The sequence below is a fragment of the Loxodonta africana genome, chromosome 1 (assembly GCF_030014295.1).
Source record: "Loxodonta africana isolate mLoxAfr1 chromosome 1, mLoxAfr1.hap2, whole genome shotgun sequence".
In the NCBI taxonomy this organism is placed as follows: Eukaryota; Metazoa; Chordata; class Mammalia; order Proboscidea; family Elephantidae; genus Loxodonta; species Loxodonta africana.
In genome coordinates this window covers 77,091,537-77,112,860 of record NC_087342.1, presented here as the reverse complement: position 1 = coordinate 77,112,860, position 21,324 = coordinate 77,091,537, and the positions used below count along the sequence as shown (strand labels likewise).

Genomic DNA, 21,324 nt, shown 5'->3' with positions numbered 1-21,324 from the left:
GGCGCAGACTGTCACCTATCCACCTAGAGAAGTAGTGGTGATAGCTGTGTGCACCAGATTCTAGTAGCAGCAGGGGTTCACCCTCCAGGGGGGGCAGGATGCTGACAGGCTTCCCCCAAGTGCCAGTGAAGTAGGTGTGTCTCTATTCCTAAAGCACTTTGGTGGGTGGGCTCTGCAGCTGTACCTTAGGCCCCCAGTGCAAGTAACTCTACAGACTGGTGGGTGTCACCCTCCTTAGCCCATTAAGGCAGGAAGCTAGGTGGTCTGGGGAGAGCTTCAGCCCTCAGCTCCCTGTTGTGGGTCAGTGAGGGCTTTGTTGAGTACGCAGAGATATCAGACCTGGGAAACTTGTCTTTCCAGTAATCCGCTAAAACAATTACAGTCAGATCCCTATCAGAATGGCCTTTGCATTATAATAGCCACCTTGTTCCCTGTAGGGATGAAAGCCCAAGACTGTGGATCACATATGTTTGGCTGGAGCTGGTTCTGTGTTTTTAGTCCAATTAGGAAAGGATTTTTGGTCCCTGGGTTTTTTGTAGCTGCTTCTCTCAAGCCAGGAGAATGGGTTAGGAAAAGACCAAAAACAAAAAAAAGAAAAAAGAGAAAGAAAAACTGCAGCGCACTTCACTCTCTGGTTCAGGAAATTCCAATGTTAATGAAGCCGCCTGGGAAGGGGAGGGGAGGGTTCATATAAATAGGAGAGAGTAGCACCCCAGAATATAGACAAAGTTACTTATCTTGCTTGGGATGACTGTTTTATCTGAGATTCCCGAGGGGCATGTTGACTCTGTGCTCTGGCTGGGTAGAGATTGCCCCCGAGGGTCAGGCCCGTGTCCTGTGCTTATGGTGTCTCAGAAGCTGCAGTCAGTTCCTCCGCTCCCAGTCCAAAACCCAGCGCCAAGGTTCCCCGGCTGGGACACCACACTCAAGGCTCCAAAACCAGTCGCTGCCTCCCGGTGACTTCTCCTCCTGTCAGCCGCGTCGCTGTGCTGCCTGCATGTGCTGACTGGGTTTCCACCGAGGTCACTTTTGGGGGCTAGGGCTGCGTCCCATGTTTGTGCCGTCTCAGGCTGCCGTGCTCAACTCCCCTGCGCCCAGTCCAAAGCCCGGCAGCAAGGTTTCCTGACTGGGACGCTGGCTCCAGGCTCCGAAAACAGTCGCTGCTTCCCCATGGTTGTTCGTTCTCAGTCTCTGTCATGCAAGTCAACTCTTTAGATCTGTGTTTGATGGTCAGGGTTCATAGATTGTCATGTATGTGATCGATTCACTTGTTTTTTCGAGTCTTTCTTGCAAGAAGGATCCGAGGTAACTTCTACCTAGTCAACCATCTTGGTCCCGCCTCCCACTACTGCACAATTCTTAATGTACGTACCAAAAATCTAAAAAGTCATGTAGCTATAATTCTTCTCTAAATTCCAGTGACTTTACAGTTTTAAATTTGTAGGCAAAATTTCCTTTAAGAGGATACCGAGGACCAATATCTTCAAATGTTGATAAGCTTTTACATCATAAGTTCCTGTAATTCACAATTTATTATCACACACACTACACACTCAGATGTTCAACCTTTCACAGGACATAACAAAGTTATTCGGAAAACTGGACTACCTCGATTAAAGATGCTACAGAATGCACACAGTTCTAACAGGGAGAGCCAAGATGAGGGAGTCGTTTTCTTCAAGAAACAATTCTTCTAAAAAACTATATGGAAGTAAAAGTAATTTTAAATGTTCAAATCATATAAATGCATGACTGAGACTCCAAATTGCCATTAAGTATGCTTTGTATTATGGGATATAAAAACTTCTTCTCCCCCTTAACACCTATGGGACGTTCCATTGACTTCCAAGACAGTCAAAGCCTCCCATAATTCAACATCTCACTATGTTTCTGGTTGTACCAAAAAATAAACAACCAGCAGATGATTTCACCTCTTAAAAAAAGTGTTCAGACTTAAAAAACGGGATGAGGTGGGATTTCCTCCTTCTTAAAAATGTAATGTTTCTAGAGCTACTTAAAAACTTGTGTTTACAAAATGGGTGATAAAAATATTCCTCTGGATTGTACAAGAAGGGAGATACAAGGACCACTGATAAAACATGATAGACATTAATCAGACTTGGCTTCTTTCTCTCCTGCTTCATCAGAGGCTGGACTCTCCTCGTTTTTATTTTCTCCATTTTATGTAGGGAAATCATTAGTTTCTTGATTAGTCTCTTCAGCCTGTTTTCCCTTTGCTTCCCTTTCCCCTTTTGTTTGCTCTTTTTTGTCTGAAGATTTATCCCTTCCTGCTGCCTTTTTTGTCTTTGTTTCCACTTTTGCTGGGGCAGGTTCAGCTAACCTTCCTGATCTCCTCTTGGTCTCCTCCTTCACCGCCTCTTAGGCGGAGCTGACCTTCCTCTTGCGTATCTTGGCTGTGGGGTAGGCGCTTGCCGGGTGTCTTCAGACAACAGAGGGCAGAGAGCCACCTCGAAGTTGGGCTGCCTGGTCGCTGGAGCTCCACTGCCATCCAGTTAGTTTTTTTTTTTTCCAGTTAGTGTTATGTTTCTTTAAATTGCCTCTGTTTCTCTAGGGATTTCTTCTAATCATTTCTTATTTTTTATATTTGTGAATTATCCTTTTTTGTTAATTAGGTTGGCAGTGCTTTCTTAATTTTTTTTAATATCCCACCCAGATTTATTTATAAATTCTATTTTTTTTTGTTTTGTAATTTATTAATTTCTGCTTTAATCTCAGTTTATTTTGTATTACTTCAGTTTACTTTGTTGACTTTCCTTACTTTTTAGTTTGGTCATTAATTAGATTTATCTATGTTTCATGAGAATCTCTGGTGACTCAGCAGTTAAGAGCTCCCTGCCAACCAAAAGGTGGTCAGTTCAATCCACCAGCTGCTCCTTGGAAACCCTATGGGAGCAGTTCTATTCTGTCCTATAGGTCTCTATGAGTTGGGATCACTGGCAACAGGTTCGGTTTCTTTTTTTGATCTGTGTTTCATATATACATTTATGGCTAAGAATTTTCCTCTGCACACTGCTTTAGCTGTTCCCATGCTTTCTCATATGTAGTGATTTGATTGTCATCATTTTCTAGAGATTCTGAAATGTTTATATTTTCTCCTTGAGTCAAGAGTTATTTAAGAGAGAATTAAAAACATTTCAAGTGGAGGGCCTTTTTGTTACTGCATGCGTTGTTAATTTTTTTTTTTTTTTTTGGTAGTACATTCACAGAATGTTCTCTAATTGCCTTATTATAGGTGGTGTTGCATACTCTGAGGTGAATTTTGACATGCAGGATGATTTTAAGGGACAATTTTGGGTTTGAGCCTGTGCGGAAGTAAAGGCTGAAGAAGCTGGGCTGTGATGCAATCACAACAAAAGCTTTAGCTACTCCCATGGAACTAAGATGGCCCTTCAGAGTATTCCTGAGTTGGGTCATGGGTATTGCGCCTTCATATCCCCTTGGGGCTGGTCGTTGAATTCATTTTGGTCCTAGGGATGAGTTATGACTTTAGGCCAGGCTGCTCTTTTCAGCTGAGGACAATTTCTTGAGAGGGCTGACAGTGAGGTCTGTCAGACAGGGTTATCAGCTGGCAGTACTGACAGCAGCTGGAAGAATGAGCTCTTCAGTCCTGAAAGAGGATCTGGGAAGCACAGCATGGTGTTCAGTATAGGTGAACATTTGAGATGTTTTCTTTCTCAATCTTCCTTGTGCTTAGGGTAAGGGCATGTGCTCTATGCTGGACATTCAGATATGGCCACCTTGCAATTTGAATCAAGGGTCAGTGATACAAAGAGCTAGTGGCAGTGGAAAAGATCTCTGGTGGTGGTGGCAATCGCAGAAATGTCCAGTTTATGAGTTAGCAGTGGCAATAGGCTAGTACAGGCATCCACTGTCCAGGGCAGGTAGCACGAGTGTGGTAAGCAGTCAACCTCAGATGGTTCTAAGTATGTCGTTGGGGCTGTGGTCTGGTCATGGGTCTCTGAGTGTGGTTCTCCAGCAATTTTCTGACCTACCCAATATCCTCATTATATTCCATTTCTCCTTAATAACACAGCATTGATTTCTGATGTTTGCAAGTAAGATGTCTGACATACAAAGATCTTTCAAGAAACAGGAAATTGGGATCTGATATAGTCCTTACATGGTCCAACAAATTTTTCTTATATCTCTCTTCAGAGAAAAAAAAACACAAATGCAATTTCTAGAAGGGCTCCCCATCATAAAGAAGCAAATTAATATTTATACTGAAATGCTGTTTTTTCTCTGTCTCTTTATCTCTGTGTTCTTATCTATTTCTGCATGTTATTATAACCCACTGCCATCAAGTCGATTCCAACTCATAGTGACCCTGTAGGACAGGGTAGGACTGCCCCATAGAGTTTCCAAGGAGCGCCTGGCGGATTCAAACTGCCAACCTCTTGGTTAGCAGCCATAGCACTTAACCACTACACCACCAGTGTTTCCGTTAATTATTGTAGGACATGAAAAAAAGTTTTTTTCCAAGTTTGAAAAAATATTTGGGGTGATATGACTTAAAATATGGAATATAACGACATATGGAAAATTGCACTTTGCAGGACTCTAAGGGAACATTGCAGATGTAAAAAACAACCAGTTAAGTCAAATATGGATTCTCAGTCAAAACTCACAAAGACATATGCTTTTAATTGCAGGTGTGGTTCTTCCCATATAGCTGAGTCTATGCATGTTTCAGAGTGAATAACAATACCCAAAATGCACTGCCATGGAGTCAATTCTGACTCTTAGTGACCCTAAAGGACAGAGTAGAGCTGCCACACAGGGTTTCTGAGGCTGTAACTCTCTACAAAAGCAGACTGTCATATCTTTCTCCCGTAGATTGGCTGGTGAGTTCAAACCACCAACCTTTTGGTTAGCAGTTGAGCATTTAACCACTGTGCCACCAGGGCTCCTTGAATAACAATACAGATTTTTTAATTTTAATAGCCTCTCAGACAATTCTTTGTAAACCAGTATGAGGATTTAGATAGACATAACTTTAGAGATAGATATGTACAGAGACATAGATATAGATTTACTTTTTACACAGGAGAAAAACAGACAGATTATAGGAAATGCAAACAACGTAACTATAAAACATGAATAAATGTAAAACATTAGGGTGAGGAATAACTAACTATCCATACTCTCACCAGTCCCTAATACAGACCATCCATTCCATTCAGATTAAGTTTTTTCAATATATGCCATGCTCCTTTTTACCTACAAAGCTTCCTCATGTGTTTGTTCTCTTCATTCCTATGTAAAACTCATTCCTCATTCAAGAGCCAGATTAAATGCTGTCTTTTCCTTGAAGTGTTCCTTGACCTCTTCAGCCCTCATCAATCTCTTCTCCCTTTGACCTCACATTGCAGTTATGGTTTGAACATTTGATTTCATAATAAATTTATCCCCTAGTGTTTTTCTTGCATGACAGTGTGGTCATCTACTCCATCCTACTCTAGGAGGATAGTCCTGGGGCCATCCTCTATTCTGCACTCCATGTGTTTATTCCTTATTAATATGAGCTGCCTATGATGTGTTAACTATGCATTTAAATGCTGATTTCATATTTTCATTGTAATTTTCAGGGACTTTATATGTTTGTCCACGTCGATAATCTCTCAGAGAACTCAAAATGAATAAGGGCTGTGACTATGTCACTCTTAGAGTTTGTAGGAAATTTAGGTTATGCCAAGTTTAATTAGGTACTTAACAACAGCTTTGTATTTATAATAGTGAAATAATGACCTTATTACATTTGAAATCCTCAGCCAGTGCAAATCACTAGAAGATTTTTCTCCGGTCTAGGACCTTCTTTAAAGCCCCTTCTGCTTGTTGTTACTTATAGTGTAAATGAAAGGAGTCAATACATAGGCTCCCAAACCCAACCCGGTGCATACAGGGGCTACCACAATGAAAATCACCGATGCCACTGTCTTTTTCAGTTGAATGATTGGATATGGGAGTCATTTAGATCTTTGTGATTGCTCCAGAGAAAAGAAGGACCAAGCCAAGGTGGGATCCACAGGTGGAGAGAGCCTTGAGTTTTCTTTGGGCAGAAGTAACTTCCATCACAGCAGAGATGATATGGGTATAAGATGCCAGAATACACCCTGAAGTTACCACAAAGAGCAGCCTCACCACAGCCAGAACCATCAACTGATTAAGGCTGGTCAGAACAGGATAGAGGGAAGAGAAAGTTGCTGTCACAGAGGAAATGCGGAAGTGCAGATGGACCATCATAAAGGTGTGTGCACGAGGGGGTTCAAGACAGCAGTGAACCAGGGAACAACCACTAAGCAGGCACAGAGGCGCTGGGTCATGATGGTGAAGTAATACAAAGAGTGACAGATGACCACACGATGGTCAAATGCTATTACGATGACAAGGAAATTGCCAGTGTTGACAAACATGAGACCTTTTTTTTTTTCAAATAAATGGTAGTATACTGTAAACATTTTTCTCCTTTTTGCTTTTTTTTTTTCCTTCATCTAATTATATGTGCTGGAAGTTATTCCATTATAGTACATAGAAATATTCCTAAATCCTTTTTCATCTGTGTTATACTCAACTAGTCCCCTATTGGTAGGCATTTGGATTATTTGCTCATTTTGATATTAGAAATAGTGTTGGAATGGAAGGCTTTGTGCATATGTGCTATCATCCCATCATATTTTTGCCATTGGATCTTCAGGCTGGGTTCCTGGAAGTGGGATGTTGTGTAAAACTGTAAATTTATTTGTAATTTTGCTGGATATTGCCAAATCCCCACTATAAAATTGTACAATTTTGTATTTTCCTAGCTTTTGAGTCTTAATTTCAAATGACACTTTTTTTTTTTTTTTTCCTTTAAATGTCTATTTGGTCCTTTCTTAAATCTGCTTGGATATTTTTGATAGTCTCAGGTTGTACGCTCAAGTTTTATTCCATCTTTTATTTCTGTAAACATTTTATATGCTATTATTTTATATTCTGTACTTGATAATTTTGACATCTGAATTCCTTGGAAATCTAGATTTCTGTTTATAGTTTCTGGTAACCTTCATGATGGCTTATTTCCTTGTCTTTGATCATTTTAAAATGGGTTTATATTTGGTTGAACTTAATAGTGGGCATCCTGAAGTCATAAATTTATAACGCTTACTGCCAGAGAAGATTTTCTTTTGCTTCTCAGATAAATTCGTGTCAATTTAGTCATTTTGGGGCATCTTCGATTGACATAGGAGTCTCAAATTCAGCTCTCCCTTTTTGCCACTGTTTAAGGCCCTTTCTTCCAATATTTGGCCACATTTTGCTCCACTTTCAAGCTACATTGGCTTGGTTTATCATTCACAGTTTTGATTTTCAATTCTTTAGCATTTTCCTCTTTTACCTTGAAGATTTCGCTTACTTTGTTGCCATTCAGCAATGCATTAAAAATGTAGTTTGTTATCATTTGGCAAGTGAGTTTTTGTTTACAGTGATGGGAAATTTTGCAATGATTATGGGTAATTGTTACACAACATGATTCATGTAATTGATATCACTAAATTGTACACTTGAAAAATGTTGAACTGGCAAATGTTGTATTATATATATTTTTATAACAACAAAAAAATATACTTTGTACTTTAGGATTCATTGTCTTTTAATAGGAGGACCTCCAGTTATGATATTCTTAAATATACCACAAATTATTTATCTATATTAAAAATCGAGGACATCATGCACGAATCTATGATAAATTTGTATCACAAAAAAAGGTTATGCTTAAACCAATTCCATCTGGATTGATCCTTTGATTTACAAGTCAGTTTTGGGCATGGTGTGTTGATTATACCTCTAAGTCAGAAAGTTGTTTTTTTTTTATTAAATTTTATTGAGCTTCAAATGAACGTTTACAAATCAAGTCAGTCTGTCACATATAAGTTAATATACATCTTACTCCTTACTCCCACTTGCTCTCCCCCTAATGAGTCAGCCCTTCCAGTCTCTCCTTTCATGAAAACTTTGGCAGCCTCCAACTCTCTCTATCCTCCCATCCCCCCTCCAGACAGGAGGTGCCAACACAGTCTCAAGTGTCCACCTGATATAATTAGCTCACTCTTCATCAGCATCTCTCTCCCACCCACTGTCCAGTCCCTTCCATGTCTGATAAATTGTCTTCGGGAATGGTTTCCGTCCTGTGCCAACAGAAGGTTTGGGGACCATGACCACCGGGATTCCTCTAGTCACATCCAGACCATTAAGTCTGGTCTTTTTATGAGAATTTGGGGTCTGCATCCCACTGATCTCTTGCTCCCTCAGGGGTTCTCTATTGTGCTCCCTGTGAGGGCAGTCATCGATTGTGGCCGGGCACCAACTAGTTCTTCTGTTCTCAGGATAATGTAGGTCTCTGGTTCATGTGGCCCTCTCTGTCTCTTGGGCTCTTTGTTGTCGTGTGACCTTGGTGTTCTTCATTCTCCTTTGCTCCAGGTGGGTTGAGACCAATTGATGCATCTTAGATGGCCGCTTGTTAGCTTTTAAGACCCCAGACGCCACATTTCAAAGTGGGATGCAGAATGTTTTCATAATAGAATTATTTTGCCAATTGACTCAGAAGTCCCCATAAACCATGGTTCCCAAACCCCAGCCCTTGCTCCGCTGACCTTTGAAGTATTCAGTTTATCCCGGAAACTTCTTTGCTTTTGGTCCAGTCCAGTCCAGTTGAGCTGACCTTCCATGTATTGAGTGTTGTCCTTCCCTTCACCTAAAGCAGTTCTTATCAGCTAATTAATCAGTAAAAAAAAACCCTCTCCCTCCCTCCCTCCCCGCCTCGTAACCACAAAAGTATGTGTTCTTCTCAGTTTATACTATTTCTCAAGATCTTATAATAGTGGTCTTATACAATATTTGTCCTTTTGCCTCTGACTGATTTCGCTCAGCATAATGCCTTCCAGGTTCCTCTATGTTATGAAATGTTTGACAGATTCGTCACTATTCTTTATCTATGCGTAGTATTCCATTGTGTGAATATACCACAATTTATTTACCCATTCATCCATAGATGGACACCTTGGTTGCTTCCAACTTTTTGCTATTGTAAACAGAGCTGCAATAAACATGGGTGTGCATACATCTGTTTGTGTGAAGGCTCTTGTTTCTCTAGGGTATATTCCGAGGAGTGGGATTTCTGGGTTGTATGGTAGTTCTATTTCTAACTGTTTAAGATAACGCCAGATAGATTTCCAAAGTGGTTGTACCATTTTACATTCCCACCAGCAGTGTATAAGAGTTCCAATCTCTCCGCAGCCTCTCCAACATTTATGATTTTGTGTTTTAGGATTAATGCCAGCCTCGTTGGAGTGAGATGGAATCTCATCGTAGTTTTAATTTGCATTTCTCTACTGGCTAATGATCGAGAGCATTTTCTCATGTATCTGTTAGCTGCCTGAATATCTTCTTTAGTGAAGTGTGTGTTCATATCCTTTGCTCACTTCTTGATTGGGTTGTTTGTCTTTTTGTGGTTGAGTTTTGACAGAATCATGTAGATTTTAGAGATCAGGCGCTAGTCGGAGATGTCATAGCTGAAAATTCTTTCCCAGTCTGTAGGTGGTCTTTTTACTCTTTCAGTGAAGTCTTTAGATGAGCATAAGTGTTTGATTTTTAGGAGCTCCCAGTTATCGGGTTTCTCTTCATCATTTTTGGTAATGTTTTGTATTCTGTTTATGCCTTGTATTAGGGCTCCTAAGGTTGTCTCTATTTTTTCTTCCATGATCTTTATCGTTTTAGTCTTTATGTTTAGGTCTTTGATCCACTTGGAGTTAGTTTTTGTGCATGGTGTGAGGTATGGGTCCTGTTTCATGTTTTTGCAAATGGATATCCAGTTATGCCAGCACCATTTGTTAAAAAGACTATCTTTTCCCCAATTAACTGACACTGGGCCTTTGTCAAATATCAGCTGCTCATATGTGGATGGATTTATATCTGGGTTCTCAATTCTGTTCCATTGGTCTGTGCGCCTGTTGTTGTACCAGTACCAGGCTGTTTTGACTAATGTGGCTGTATAATAGCTTCTGAAATCAGGTAGGGTGAGGCCTCCCACTTTCTTCTTCTTTTCCAGTAATGCTTTGCTTATCCGAGGCTTCTTTCCCTTCCATATGAAATTGGTGATTTTTTTCTCTATCACCTTAAAAAATGACATTGGATTTTGGATCGGAAGTGCATTGTATGAATAGATGGCTTTTGGTAGAATAGACATTTTTACTATGTTAAGTCTTCCTATCCATGAGCAAGATATGTTTTTCCACTTAAGTATGTCCTTTTGAATTTCTTGTAGTAGAGCTTTGTAGTTTTCTTTGTATAGGTCTTTTACATCCTTGGTATCATTTATTCCTAAGTATTTTATCTTCTTGGGGGCTATTGTGAATGGTATTGATTTGGTTATTTCCTCTTCGATGTTCTTTTTGTTGATGTAGAGGAATCCAAGTGATTTTTGCATGTTTATTTTATAACCTGAGACTCTGCCAAACTCTTCTCTTAGTTTCAGTAGTTTTCTGGAGGATTCCTTAGGGTTTTCTGTGTATAAGATCATGTCATCTGCAAATAGAGATAATTTTACTTCCTCCTTGCCAATCCGGATGCCTTTTTTTTCTTTGTCTAGCCTAATTGCCCTGGCTAGGACTTCTAGCACGATGTTGAATAAGAGCAGTGATAAAGGGCATCTTTGTGTGTTTCCCGTTCTCAAGGGAAATGCTTTCAGGTTCTCTCCATTTAGAGTGATGTTGGCTGTTGGCTTTGCATAAAAAAATAGATGCCCTTTACTATGTTGAGGAATTTTCCTTTAGTTCCTATTCTGGTGGGAGTTTTTATCATAAATGGGTGTTGGACTTTGTCAAATGCCTTTTCTGCATCAATTGATAAGATCATGTGGTTTTTGTCTTTTGTTTTATTTATGTGGTGGATTACATTAATGGTTTTTCTGATATTAAACCAGCCTTGCATAAAAAAAATTTTTTTTTTTATACCTGGTATAAATCCCACTTGATCGTGGTGAATTATTTTTTTCATATGTTGTTGAATCCTATTGGCTAGAATTTTGTTGAGGATTTTTGCGTCTATGTTCGTGAGGGATATAGGTCTGTAATTTTCTTTTTTTGTGGTGTCTTTACCTGGTTTTGGTATCAGGGAGATGGTGGCTTCATAGAATGAGTTGGGTAGTATTCCGTCATTTTCTATGCTTTGAAATACCTTCAGTAGTAGTGGTGTTGACTCTTCTCTGAGAGTTTGGTAGAATTCTGCAGTGAAGCCGTCCGGGCCGGGGCTTTTTTTTGTTGGGAGTTTTTTGATTACCGTTTCAATCTCTTTTTTTGTTATGGGTCTATTTAGTTGTTCTACTTCTAAATGTGTTAGTTTAGGTAGGTAGTGTTTTTCCAGGAATTCATCCATTTCTTCTAGGTTTGCAAATTTGTTAGAGTACAATTTTTCGTAAAAATCTGATATGATTCTTTAAATTTCAGTTGGTTCTGTTGTGATGTGGTCCTTCTCGTTTCTTATTCGGGTTATTTGTTTCCTTTCCTGTATTTCTTTAGTCAGTCTAGCCAATGGTTTATCAATTTTGTTAATTTTTTCAAAGAACCAGCTTTTGGCTTTGTTAATTCTTTCAATTGTTTTTCTGTTCTCTAATTCATTTAGTTCAGTTCTAATTTTTATTATTTGTTTTCTTCCGGTGCCTGATGGATTCTTTTGTTGCTCACTTTCTATTTGTTCAAGTTGTAGGGACAGTTCTCTGATTTTTGCTCTTTCTTCTTTTTGTGTGTGTGCATTTATCGATATAAATTGGCATCTGAGCACTGCTTTTGCTGTGTCCCAGAGGTTTTGATAGGAAGTATTTTCATTCTCGTTGCATTCTATGAATTTCCTTATTCCCTCCTTGATGTCTTCTATAACCCAGTCTTTTTTCAGGAGGGTATTGTTCAGTTTCCAAGTATTTGATTTCTTTTCCCTAGTTTTTCTGTTATTGATTTCTAGTTTTATGGCCTTGTGGTCTGAGAAGATGCTTTGTAATATTTCAATGTTTTGGATTCTGCAAAGGTTTGTTTTATGACCTAATATATGGTCTGTTCTAGAGAATGTTCCATGTGAGCTAGAAAAAAAAGTATACTCTGCAGCAGTTGGGTGGAGAGTTCTGTATAAGTCAATGAGGTCAAGTTGGTTGATTGTTGTAATTAGGTCTTCCGTGTCTCTATTGAGCTTCTTACTGGATGTCCTGTCCTTCTCCGAAAGTGGTGTGTTGAAGTCTCCTACTATAATTGTGGAAGTGTCTATCTCACTTTTCAGTTCTGTTAAAATTTGATTTATGTATCTTGCAGCCCTGTCATTGGGTGCATAAATATTTAATATGGTTATGTCTTCCTAATCAATTGTCCCTTTTATCATTATGTAGTGTCCTTCTTTATCCTTTGTGGTGGATTTAAGTCTGAAGTCTATTTTGTCAGAAATTAATATTGCTACTCCTCTTCTTTTTTGCTTATTGTTTGCTTGATATATTTTTTTCCATCCTTTGAGTTTTAGTTTGTGTCTCTAAGACTAAGGTGTGTCTCTTGTAGGCAGCATATAGATGGATCGTGTTTCTTTATCCAGTCCTAGGCTCTCTGTCTCTTTATTGGTGCATTTAGTCCATTTACATTCAGCGTAATTATAGATAAATAAGTGTTAAGTGTTGTCATTTTGATGCCTTTTTATGTGGGTTGTTGACAGTTTCATTTTTCCACATATTTTTTTGTCCTGAGACTTTTTCTTAGTAAATTGTGAGATCCTCATTTTCGTAGTCTTTGACTTTATGTTTGTTGAGTCGTTACGTTTTTCTTGGCTTTTATCTCGAGTTATGGAGTTGTTATACCTTTTTGTGGTTACCTTATTATTTACCCCTATTTTTCTAAGTAAAAACCTAACTTGTATTGTTCTATATCGCCTTGTATCACTCTCCAGATGGCAGTTCTATGCCTCCTGTATTTAGTCCCTCTTTTTGATTATTGTGATCTTTTACATATTGACTTCAATGATTCCCTGTTATGAACTTTTTTTTTTAATTAATCTTAATTTGTTTTTGTGATTTCCCAATTTGAGTTGATATCAGGATGTTCTGTTTTGTGACCTTGTGTTGTGCTGGTATTTGATATTATTGGCTTTGTGACCAAACAATATCCTTTAGTATTTCTTGTAGCTTTGGTTTGGTTTTTGCAAATTCTCTAAACTTGTGTTTATCTGTAAATATCTTAATTTCTCCTTCATATTTCAGAGAGAGTTTTGCTGGATATATGATCCTTGGCTGGCAGTTTTTCTCCTTCAGTGCTCTGTATATGTCGTCCCATTCCCTTCTTGCTTGCATGGTTTCTGCTTGAGTAGTCTGAACTTATTCTTATTGATTCTCCCTTGAAGGAAACCTTTCCTTTCTCCCTGGCTGCTTGTAAAATTTTCTCTTTATCTTTGGTTATGGCGAGTTTGATGTCTTGGTGTTTTTCTTTTTGGATCAATCTTAAATGGGGTTCGATGAGCATCTTGGATAGATATCCTTTCGTCTTTCATGATGTCAGGGAAGTTTTCTGTCAGGAGATCTTCAACTATTTTCTGTGGGTTTTCTGACCTCCCTCCCTGTTCTGGGACTCCAATCACATGCAAGTTATCCTTCTTGATAGAGTCCCACATGATTCTTAGGGTTTCTTCAGTTTTTTTAATTCTTTTATCTGATTTTTTTTCAGCTATGTTGGTGTTAATTCCCTGGTCCTCCAGATGTCCCAGTCTGCATTCTAATTGCTCGAGTGTGCTCCTCTGACTTCCTATTGTGTTGTCTAGTTCTGTAATTTTATTGTTAATTATTTGGATTTCTACATGTTGTCTCTCTATGGATTCTTGCAACTTATTAATTTTTCCGCTATGTTCTTCAATAATCTTTTTGAGTTCTTCAACTGTTTTATCAGTGTGTTCCTTGGCTTTTTCTGCAGTTTGCCTTATTTCGTTTCTGATGTCTTGAAGCATTCTGTACATTAGTTTTTTTATATTCTGTATCTGATAATTCCAGAATTGTATCTTCATTTGGGAAAGATTTTGATTCTTTTGTTTGGGGGGTTGTGGAAGCTGTCATGGTCTGCTTCTTTATGTGGTTTGATATGGACTGCTATCTCCAAGCCATGACTGGGAAACTAGTTTTTCCAGAAAATCCGCTAAAAAAAAAATGCAGTCAGATCCCTATCAGAACTGCCTTTGGATTATAACTTCCGCCTTGTTCCGTGTAAGGATGAAAGTCTGAGATTTGGATTATATATGCTTGGCTGTAGCTGGTTCTGTGTTTTTAGTCCAATTAGGGGTGGATTTTTGGTCCCTGGGTTTTTTGTGTTTCCTTCTCTCAGGCCGGAAGAGTGGATTAGGAAAAGACCAAAAGAAAAAAAAGGGGGGGGGACAGCAAAGTCGCCCTGGAGCCAGAGCCGTTCTCCCTCTGGCTCAGGAAATTCCAATGTTAATGAAGCCGCCTGGGGAGGGTGGGGGAGGAATCAGAGAAATAGGGGAGTAGCACCTCAGAATATAGCCAGAGTTGCTTGTCTTGCTGGGAATGACTATTTTATCTGAGATTCCCGAGGGGCGTGTTGCCTATGTGTGCTGGCTGTGTGGAGGTTGCCCCCGGGGATCTGGCCCACTGAAGCCGCGGTCAGATCCTCCGCTGCCAGTCCCACACCCAGCGTCAAGATTCCCCTGCTGGGACAGGACACTCCCGGCTCCAAAATCAGTCACTGCCTCCCGGGGACTTCTCTTCCAGCCCACGGTGTCATTGCGCCACTCCCGCGATCGGCTGGGCCCCTCTGGGGTTAGTTCAGGGGATTGGAGCAGCTCTCTGTGCTTGTGCCATGACCGTGCCCAGTCAAATGCCTGGCGGCAAGATTCCCCGGCTGGGACGCTGCTCTCCCAGCTCCAAGATCAGTCACTGCCTCCCGGGGACTTCTCCCACCAGCTGCGTCGCAACGCCGCCCGCGCAGACTGGCTAGGCCCCCTCCCGGGGTGAGTTCAGGTGGGTAGGGCTGCGCCCCTTGTTTGCGCCGTCAGCTCCCCTGGGCCCTGCCCTAAATCAGGTGGCAAGGTTACCTGACTGGGACGCTGGCTTCAGGCTCCGAAAACAATCGCTGCTTCCCCATATTTGTTCGTTTTCCGTCTCTAAATCTGTGTTTGTTGTTCAGGGTTCGTAGATTGTTATGTATGTGATCAATTCACTTGTTTTTCCGAGTCTTTGTTGCAAGAGGGATCCGAGGTAGCGTCTACCTAGTCTACCATCTTGGCCTCACCTCTTATTTTATAAAAATAAGAGCTTTACATTGTTTACAGTCTTAAAAGGTTTCTCTCCCAACGTGGCCAGGAATTTGCCTATGCATATGTAAATATCCAAATAAGTAGTTAATATCTCCCTTGGTGCAATTAATTTCATCAGCCTACAAAGAATTAGGCTAGAGGTAATTTTTACATGAGATTCAGAATATTCCCAGTATAATACATTTCAAATGTGTGTGATTTTCAGCCATAATCAACATTTATTGGTAAATGAATGCAACAAAGTTATGTTATTTTGCCCAGACATGTCAAGTTCTTTTTTTTATTCAAGTGTGCAAGAATAAATGATCTTAAGATAGAAATCATCTTACTAAAAAAATTTTTTAAAGAATTCAACATTTTCATTTTCTCAGGTAAACGTGTTTGATGTCAAAGAAAAATTAAGTTTTTTTATTTTAGTCTTCTACAAATTGTATGTACAGGGCTTTTTAGATATTATTTTTGAAAAAGGCTTCTGCTCTCCCATAATATGGATAGCAATAACACTAGTGGATGGCATTAAAAATTATGGCAGAAAAAATTATAGTAGACATGTTTTTGTTTTTCACATAGCCAGTTGATTCTGCAATTTTAGAAACTATTAACTACACACACACAAAAAAATTTTTTATTAACTACACAAGTAAATCAAAATTTACATTTTTCTTCATAATCACAAAGAAGGTAATGTTGACACTTTGAACAACAACCACCAAAAAAAAAAAAAACACAAAAAGAAAAGAATCACTTTTCATACTTATAAAATTTAAGTATACTTTTTATTTAAAATTTCTTATCAATTATAATAGTAATATTTAATTTCACATAGAATGGGTGTGAATAGCTATGTGTTTTTGGAGAGTTTTTTTGTGAGCTCTTCTCTTTCCTGGAAAGCAGATAAATATTATTTTTTAAGAAGCTTAGTAATAATACCTGAAATTCTCGTATTGTGGATTCATTCCTTTGAGTGACAGTTTTAAAAAAAAGTTACCCTAATTAATGAAATAAAATACTCCAGGGGAAGGATGTTTGAATTAATTTATCCTTTTTTTTTTTTTTTAGCACTATGAAAGATACAGAAACTTTTGAGGCCCAGTAGAAGAATTTCTTTGATACTGCAGTACAGAGAGGATAGGTAGTTTTGTCATGAAAAAATCCTGAGCACGTCTACAAAAGACTGCATCAGGGTTAAAAGATCATATAGGATCAACAACCCATTTTATAATAATGTATGACACTCATCCCAGAGGCATATTTTTTCTGTTATGCCTTTATAAATTATTTTACATGGATATTAGCAAAATAAACATTTATTTTGATTTTCGCTCTTAAGAATATTTCCAATAAACTATTTCAAGACAAATATTCCGTAAAATATAGGTTATACAAAATGAATGTGCCTTTCTAAGATATTAAATTAATACTGACATTTTAAAAAACAAATACCAAAAAAAAAAAAAAAAAGGATAGAAGTGGGAGCTATTTTAGAAATCACCAGATCTATAACACATATTATAAGGCTTTATATAATCATAAGAGTACCATTCTATGAGCCACCGATCTTAACCTCTATTGCCTTGAGAAGTGATATATGCAACTCTGCACCAGAGGTAAAAATAATGTGTATTTAAAGTATTTTCATCACCTGCACATTATAATACATTCATTATAAGTAATTTCTCTTTTCAGTGCAAAACTGAATATTACGTAAATGTAGTCATTCCCACTGATCTTGACAAAGGCTGTCCTCTAACTTTCCATCATATCTATGATTTGTAAACATGTATTATTTCACTTAGATTTACAGACTTTTTTGATAATATTTTCACTGGTTTTAATGCATGATTAACAATGGGAAGTGGGTAACAAATAAGAAATAATGAACTACAGACAGAGAGTATTGCATTTGAGAGAATCAGTTTAATGAAAAGAGAGAGAAATATTTTTCTTATGTCAGTCAAAGAGGTTTGAACGCAAATGCTAAACTGTTGTTACCGTCTAGCCTCCTCCAAGGAAAAACACCCTCTATACTGTTGCAGATTTCATAGTAATTTCCCTAAAGTTTATATTCATATTTAGGAAAACATAGCTTTGTTCCAAAAAGCTGGGCATAAGTTTTAATACCAGGGGGAAGAGGTTCTTTACTGACTTTATTTTTCTCCATCATTGTAGAATTTACATTGAATTGAGAAAAAAAAGTAGAAAATATTTGACAGAGCAGATTTAAACCCAGATAGTATATTGTGATAGATTCACATGTGAGCTTTCGAGAACAAAAACAATTAGACAGTAGCATCAATTAAAAGGGAAAGGATAAATTTCTGGATGTAATTAATCAGTTAAAATTAGTAACCACCCCAAGCTATTATTGATAGCTTACTATCTACAAAAAACCAAACCCACTGCCGTCGAGTCAATTCTGACTCATGAGTATGAGTACTATCTACAAGGGATTATAATAGCCTAATTGGCGAAACTGCTATGCGCTCAGCTGCTAACTGAAAAGTTGGAGATTTGAATCCACCCAGTGGCTCTATGGAAGAAAGACCTGGCAATCTGCTTCCATAAAGCAGATTACAGCCAAGAAAACCCTATGGGGCATTTCTACTCTGTTACCTGGGGTCACTATGAGTCGAAATTGACACAATGGCTCCCAACAACGACAACAGCAATACCCTGAGTGATGCTAATACTTTGAGTGGTGCTGAGAGGAATTGGAAAAATAAATGGGTCTACCATCAAGAAACTCACAATATGATAGGAGACATACGAAACACATAAAATATTAACAAGAAAACTGTAATTCCAGTGTATAAAAATTCTATGTGCTGAAAGGAGTGGCAGAGCATTTTTAAATTGAGGAGTTCCAGACAATTTTATAAATATGTTGTATTTGGGCTGAAGCATGGAAAAAATTTGGACAGGAGGTTTGTGTGGAGCAATGGGGAGGGGGGGTGTCATGGTATTAATAAAGAAAAATGAGTCAGTTGTTAAATGGTGAGCATTCTCTTGTAGGATCTATAACATACTCAGCATGCTTGTAGTATTGTACAGGTAGATGAAGGAAATAAGCCTGGAGCTCATTATTGTTGTTGTTAGCTGCTATCCTGTAGGTCTCTGACTCATGGAGACTACATACACAACAAGATTGGACTGTTGTGATCCATTGGCTGATTTTTTGAGAAGTAGATTGCCAGGCCTTCTTCCTAGTTCACCTTAGTCTGGACACTCCACTGAAACCTCTTCAGAATCATAGCAACACACAAGCCTCCACTGACAGACAGGTGGTGGCTGTGCTCGAGGTGCATTGGCCTGGAATCCAACCCGGGTCTCCTACATGAAGAAGGAAAGAATTCTAACACTGAGCTACCACTGTACCCTGGGGCTGATTATTACCAAACCAAACCCATTGCCATGGAGTCAATTCCGACTCCTAGCGACCCTATAGAACAGAGTAGAACCTCCCAATAGAGTTTCCAAGGAGTGGCTGGTGGATTCAAACTGCTGACCTTTTGGTTAGCAGTCTGAGCTCTTAACCACTATACCACCAGGGCTGTGCACTATACAGTCTTATAGCAAAGGCAGTGTTATTCAGTGGATGATGCGAGAGGTTCAGGCATCATACAAACCACTTTTGAAACCCACTTATTTTCTGTGTGACCTGGGCAAAATTACATAGGCTCTATAAGCAATATTTTCACCATTTAAAAAATCTGGATAAAAATACCTACACCCTTTTATTAAGAGGTTTAAGGCTATATGTACTTAGTTTTATAACGTAAATAAGGTATATAATTCAGTTCGTAGGGAAAAATTGTGCTTTGCTGGAAAATTATACATTGTCTATACTCTGGAGAACACCCCTCCAGGTTTTCTGTCTTTAATTCTGTGGCAAACATTTTACAACTTTGTAAATTATAGATAATTTAGAGCAATGCGAAATAATTCTTGTCTATGAAATGTAAATTCTGTCCTGTCAGAGAGAAGTTAAATTTATTTCAAAATTTGAACATTGATTTCAAGATTCCTTTACTCCATATAAATTTGTGCTTTCTTGACTTTTTTTTTTTTAATGCTTATAACATTCTCTCACTGAGTTCAAGAAAACCTTTAACACATGTTCATTTTATAACTATATGAGAGTCATTATTTTACCTTTCTTTTGGGACTTAAGTCTTTTAGTAAATATTATTTCGCTAAGATCCATCCATATTATATGTAGTTACGGTTGATTAACTTTGACTTTGAATGTAATTCCTTTGTTTAAATACACTTCAGCCTATTTATTCATATTAAAAAAAAATCCAAGAGTGTTTGATACATTGGTTGGATTTATTATAAGCACAAAATGAATGGTAGTGTTTAGAAAAAGTATTTTGCTTAGGATTTTCATAACTTATTGTACATATCCTGTTCATTGCTGCCACCCCAAAACTTTCTTCAGTGCCCCCTTCACTTCCTTATTTCTTAACGTGTAGATGAGCGGATTCAACATGGGAGTCACCAGGTTGTAGAAGAGGGTGAGAAACTTGCCTTGGTCTTGGGAGGAGCTGTTTCCTGGCTGCATATACATATAGATGATGCTCCCATAGAACAGGGAGACCACCGTGAGGTGAGAGCTACAGGTATTGAAGGCCTTCTGTCGACCAGTCGCTGACTTGATCCTCAGCACTGCTGTAGCGATGTAGCCATAGGAGACAAGAATAAGAGTGAGGGGTAGCAGAACAATGAGAATGGCAAAGGTAAAGGCCAGCATTTCCACTGCCCGAGCATCCACACAAGCCATCTTGATCAGTGCTGGCATTTCGCAGAGGAAATGGTTAACTTGGCGCCGGCCACATCTGGAAAGAGTCATTGTTAATGGGGACATAACAATGGCATTGACCAGGCCACTCCCCCAGGCCACAGCCACCAATCTTAAACACAGCTGGGGGTGCATAATGACCAGATAGTGCAGAGGTTTGCAGACTGCAGCATAGCGGTCATAGGCCATGATGGCCAAAAGAATGCACTCTGTTCCCCCAACAGACAGGAAAGAGAAAAGTTGGACAACACAGCCAGCATAACTGATAGTCTTATCAGGGCCCCAGAGGTTTACCAGCATCTGTGGAATGCAACTAGTACTGAAGCAAAGATCCAGAAAGGAAAGGTTTGCCAGAAAAAAGTACATTGGGGTATGAAGTCTGGGGTCTAATATACACACAAGGATGATGGTTGAATTTCCTAACACAGCCACTGAGTACAGAGTAAAATTTACTATGAAGAGGATCATCTCCAGCCTGGGGCGATCAGAGAAGCCCACCAAGATAAAGCCATGCTCTGAACTGTCATTGGATCTTTCCATTGCCTTCCTTTCACATCATCTGTGTAGCTGGAAGAACGAAATGAAGAATTTTTAATCTATATTTTTGGAAAACCATTGAATATCAAGATTTTTAAGAAACTTATGGCATCAGGTCCAACAACTCATCCAATATTGCAATACCTTCTTCCCCAGCTATATAAACTGTTCATAATTTGTTCGAATACCCCAGTACTTCTTAGTGCAAACTATTTCACTCTTGGAAAATTTGACTTTAAATGTCCATCTTCTATTAAGTAGAAACTTTCTCCCCATGATTCGTAAGACAAAATATTTTAGCTTAATTAAATACACATCCCATCTAACCCCTCTTCAGCTGACAGACATTAATATATTTAAAGGCAGTTACCACAACTCAAGTAAATTTTCTTTAGGCCATGGCGTTCAATCTCCTTTAACTATTCTTCATATACCCTCAGGCCCTCAATGTTGACAATGACTTTCTGAAAATGTGACAACTAGAGTTCAGTACTCCAGATGTGATTTGAAAAACACCAAGTACAGGGAAATTACTGCCTACCATGAGCAGGACTATTATAATCTTATTAATATGGCATAAGCATGCATTTACTTCATATTGTCAATGTTATTTTTATTATTTTAGGATATAATTGCATTTACTAAATATC

The 21,324-nt window shown here is 38.7% G+C and overlaps 1 protein-coding gene and 1 pseudogene across 1 annotated transcript; both read right to left on the bottom strand.

Annotated features, from left to right (window-relative positions):
- Positions 1–2,051: 2,051 nt before the first annotated feature.
- On the bottom strand, positions 2,052–15,164 carry LOC100672566 (non-histone chromosomal protein HMG-14-like; annotated as a pseudogene).
- A 4,343-nt stretch (positions 15,165–19,507) lies between these two features.
- LOC100672851 (putative olfactory receptor 2W6) lies at positions 19,508–21,008 on the bottom strand. The gene has a single exon (XM_010600689.3). The coding sequence runs from the start codon at positions 20,675–20,677 to the stop codon at positions 19,748–19,750; it is 930 nt and encodes a 309-aa protein (XP_010598991.1). The 5' UTR covers positions 20,678–21,008; the 3' UTR covers positions 19,508–19,747.
- Between the last annotated feature and the right edge of the window lie 316 nt (positions 21,009–21,324).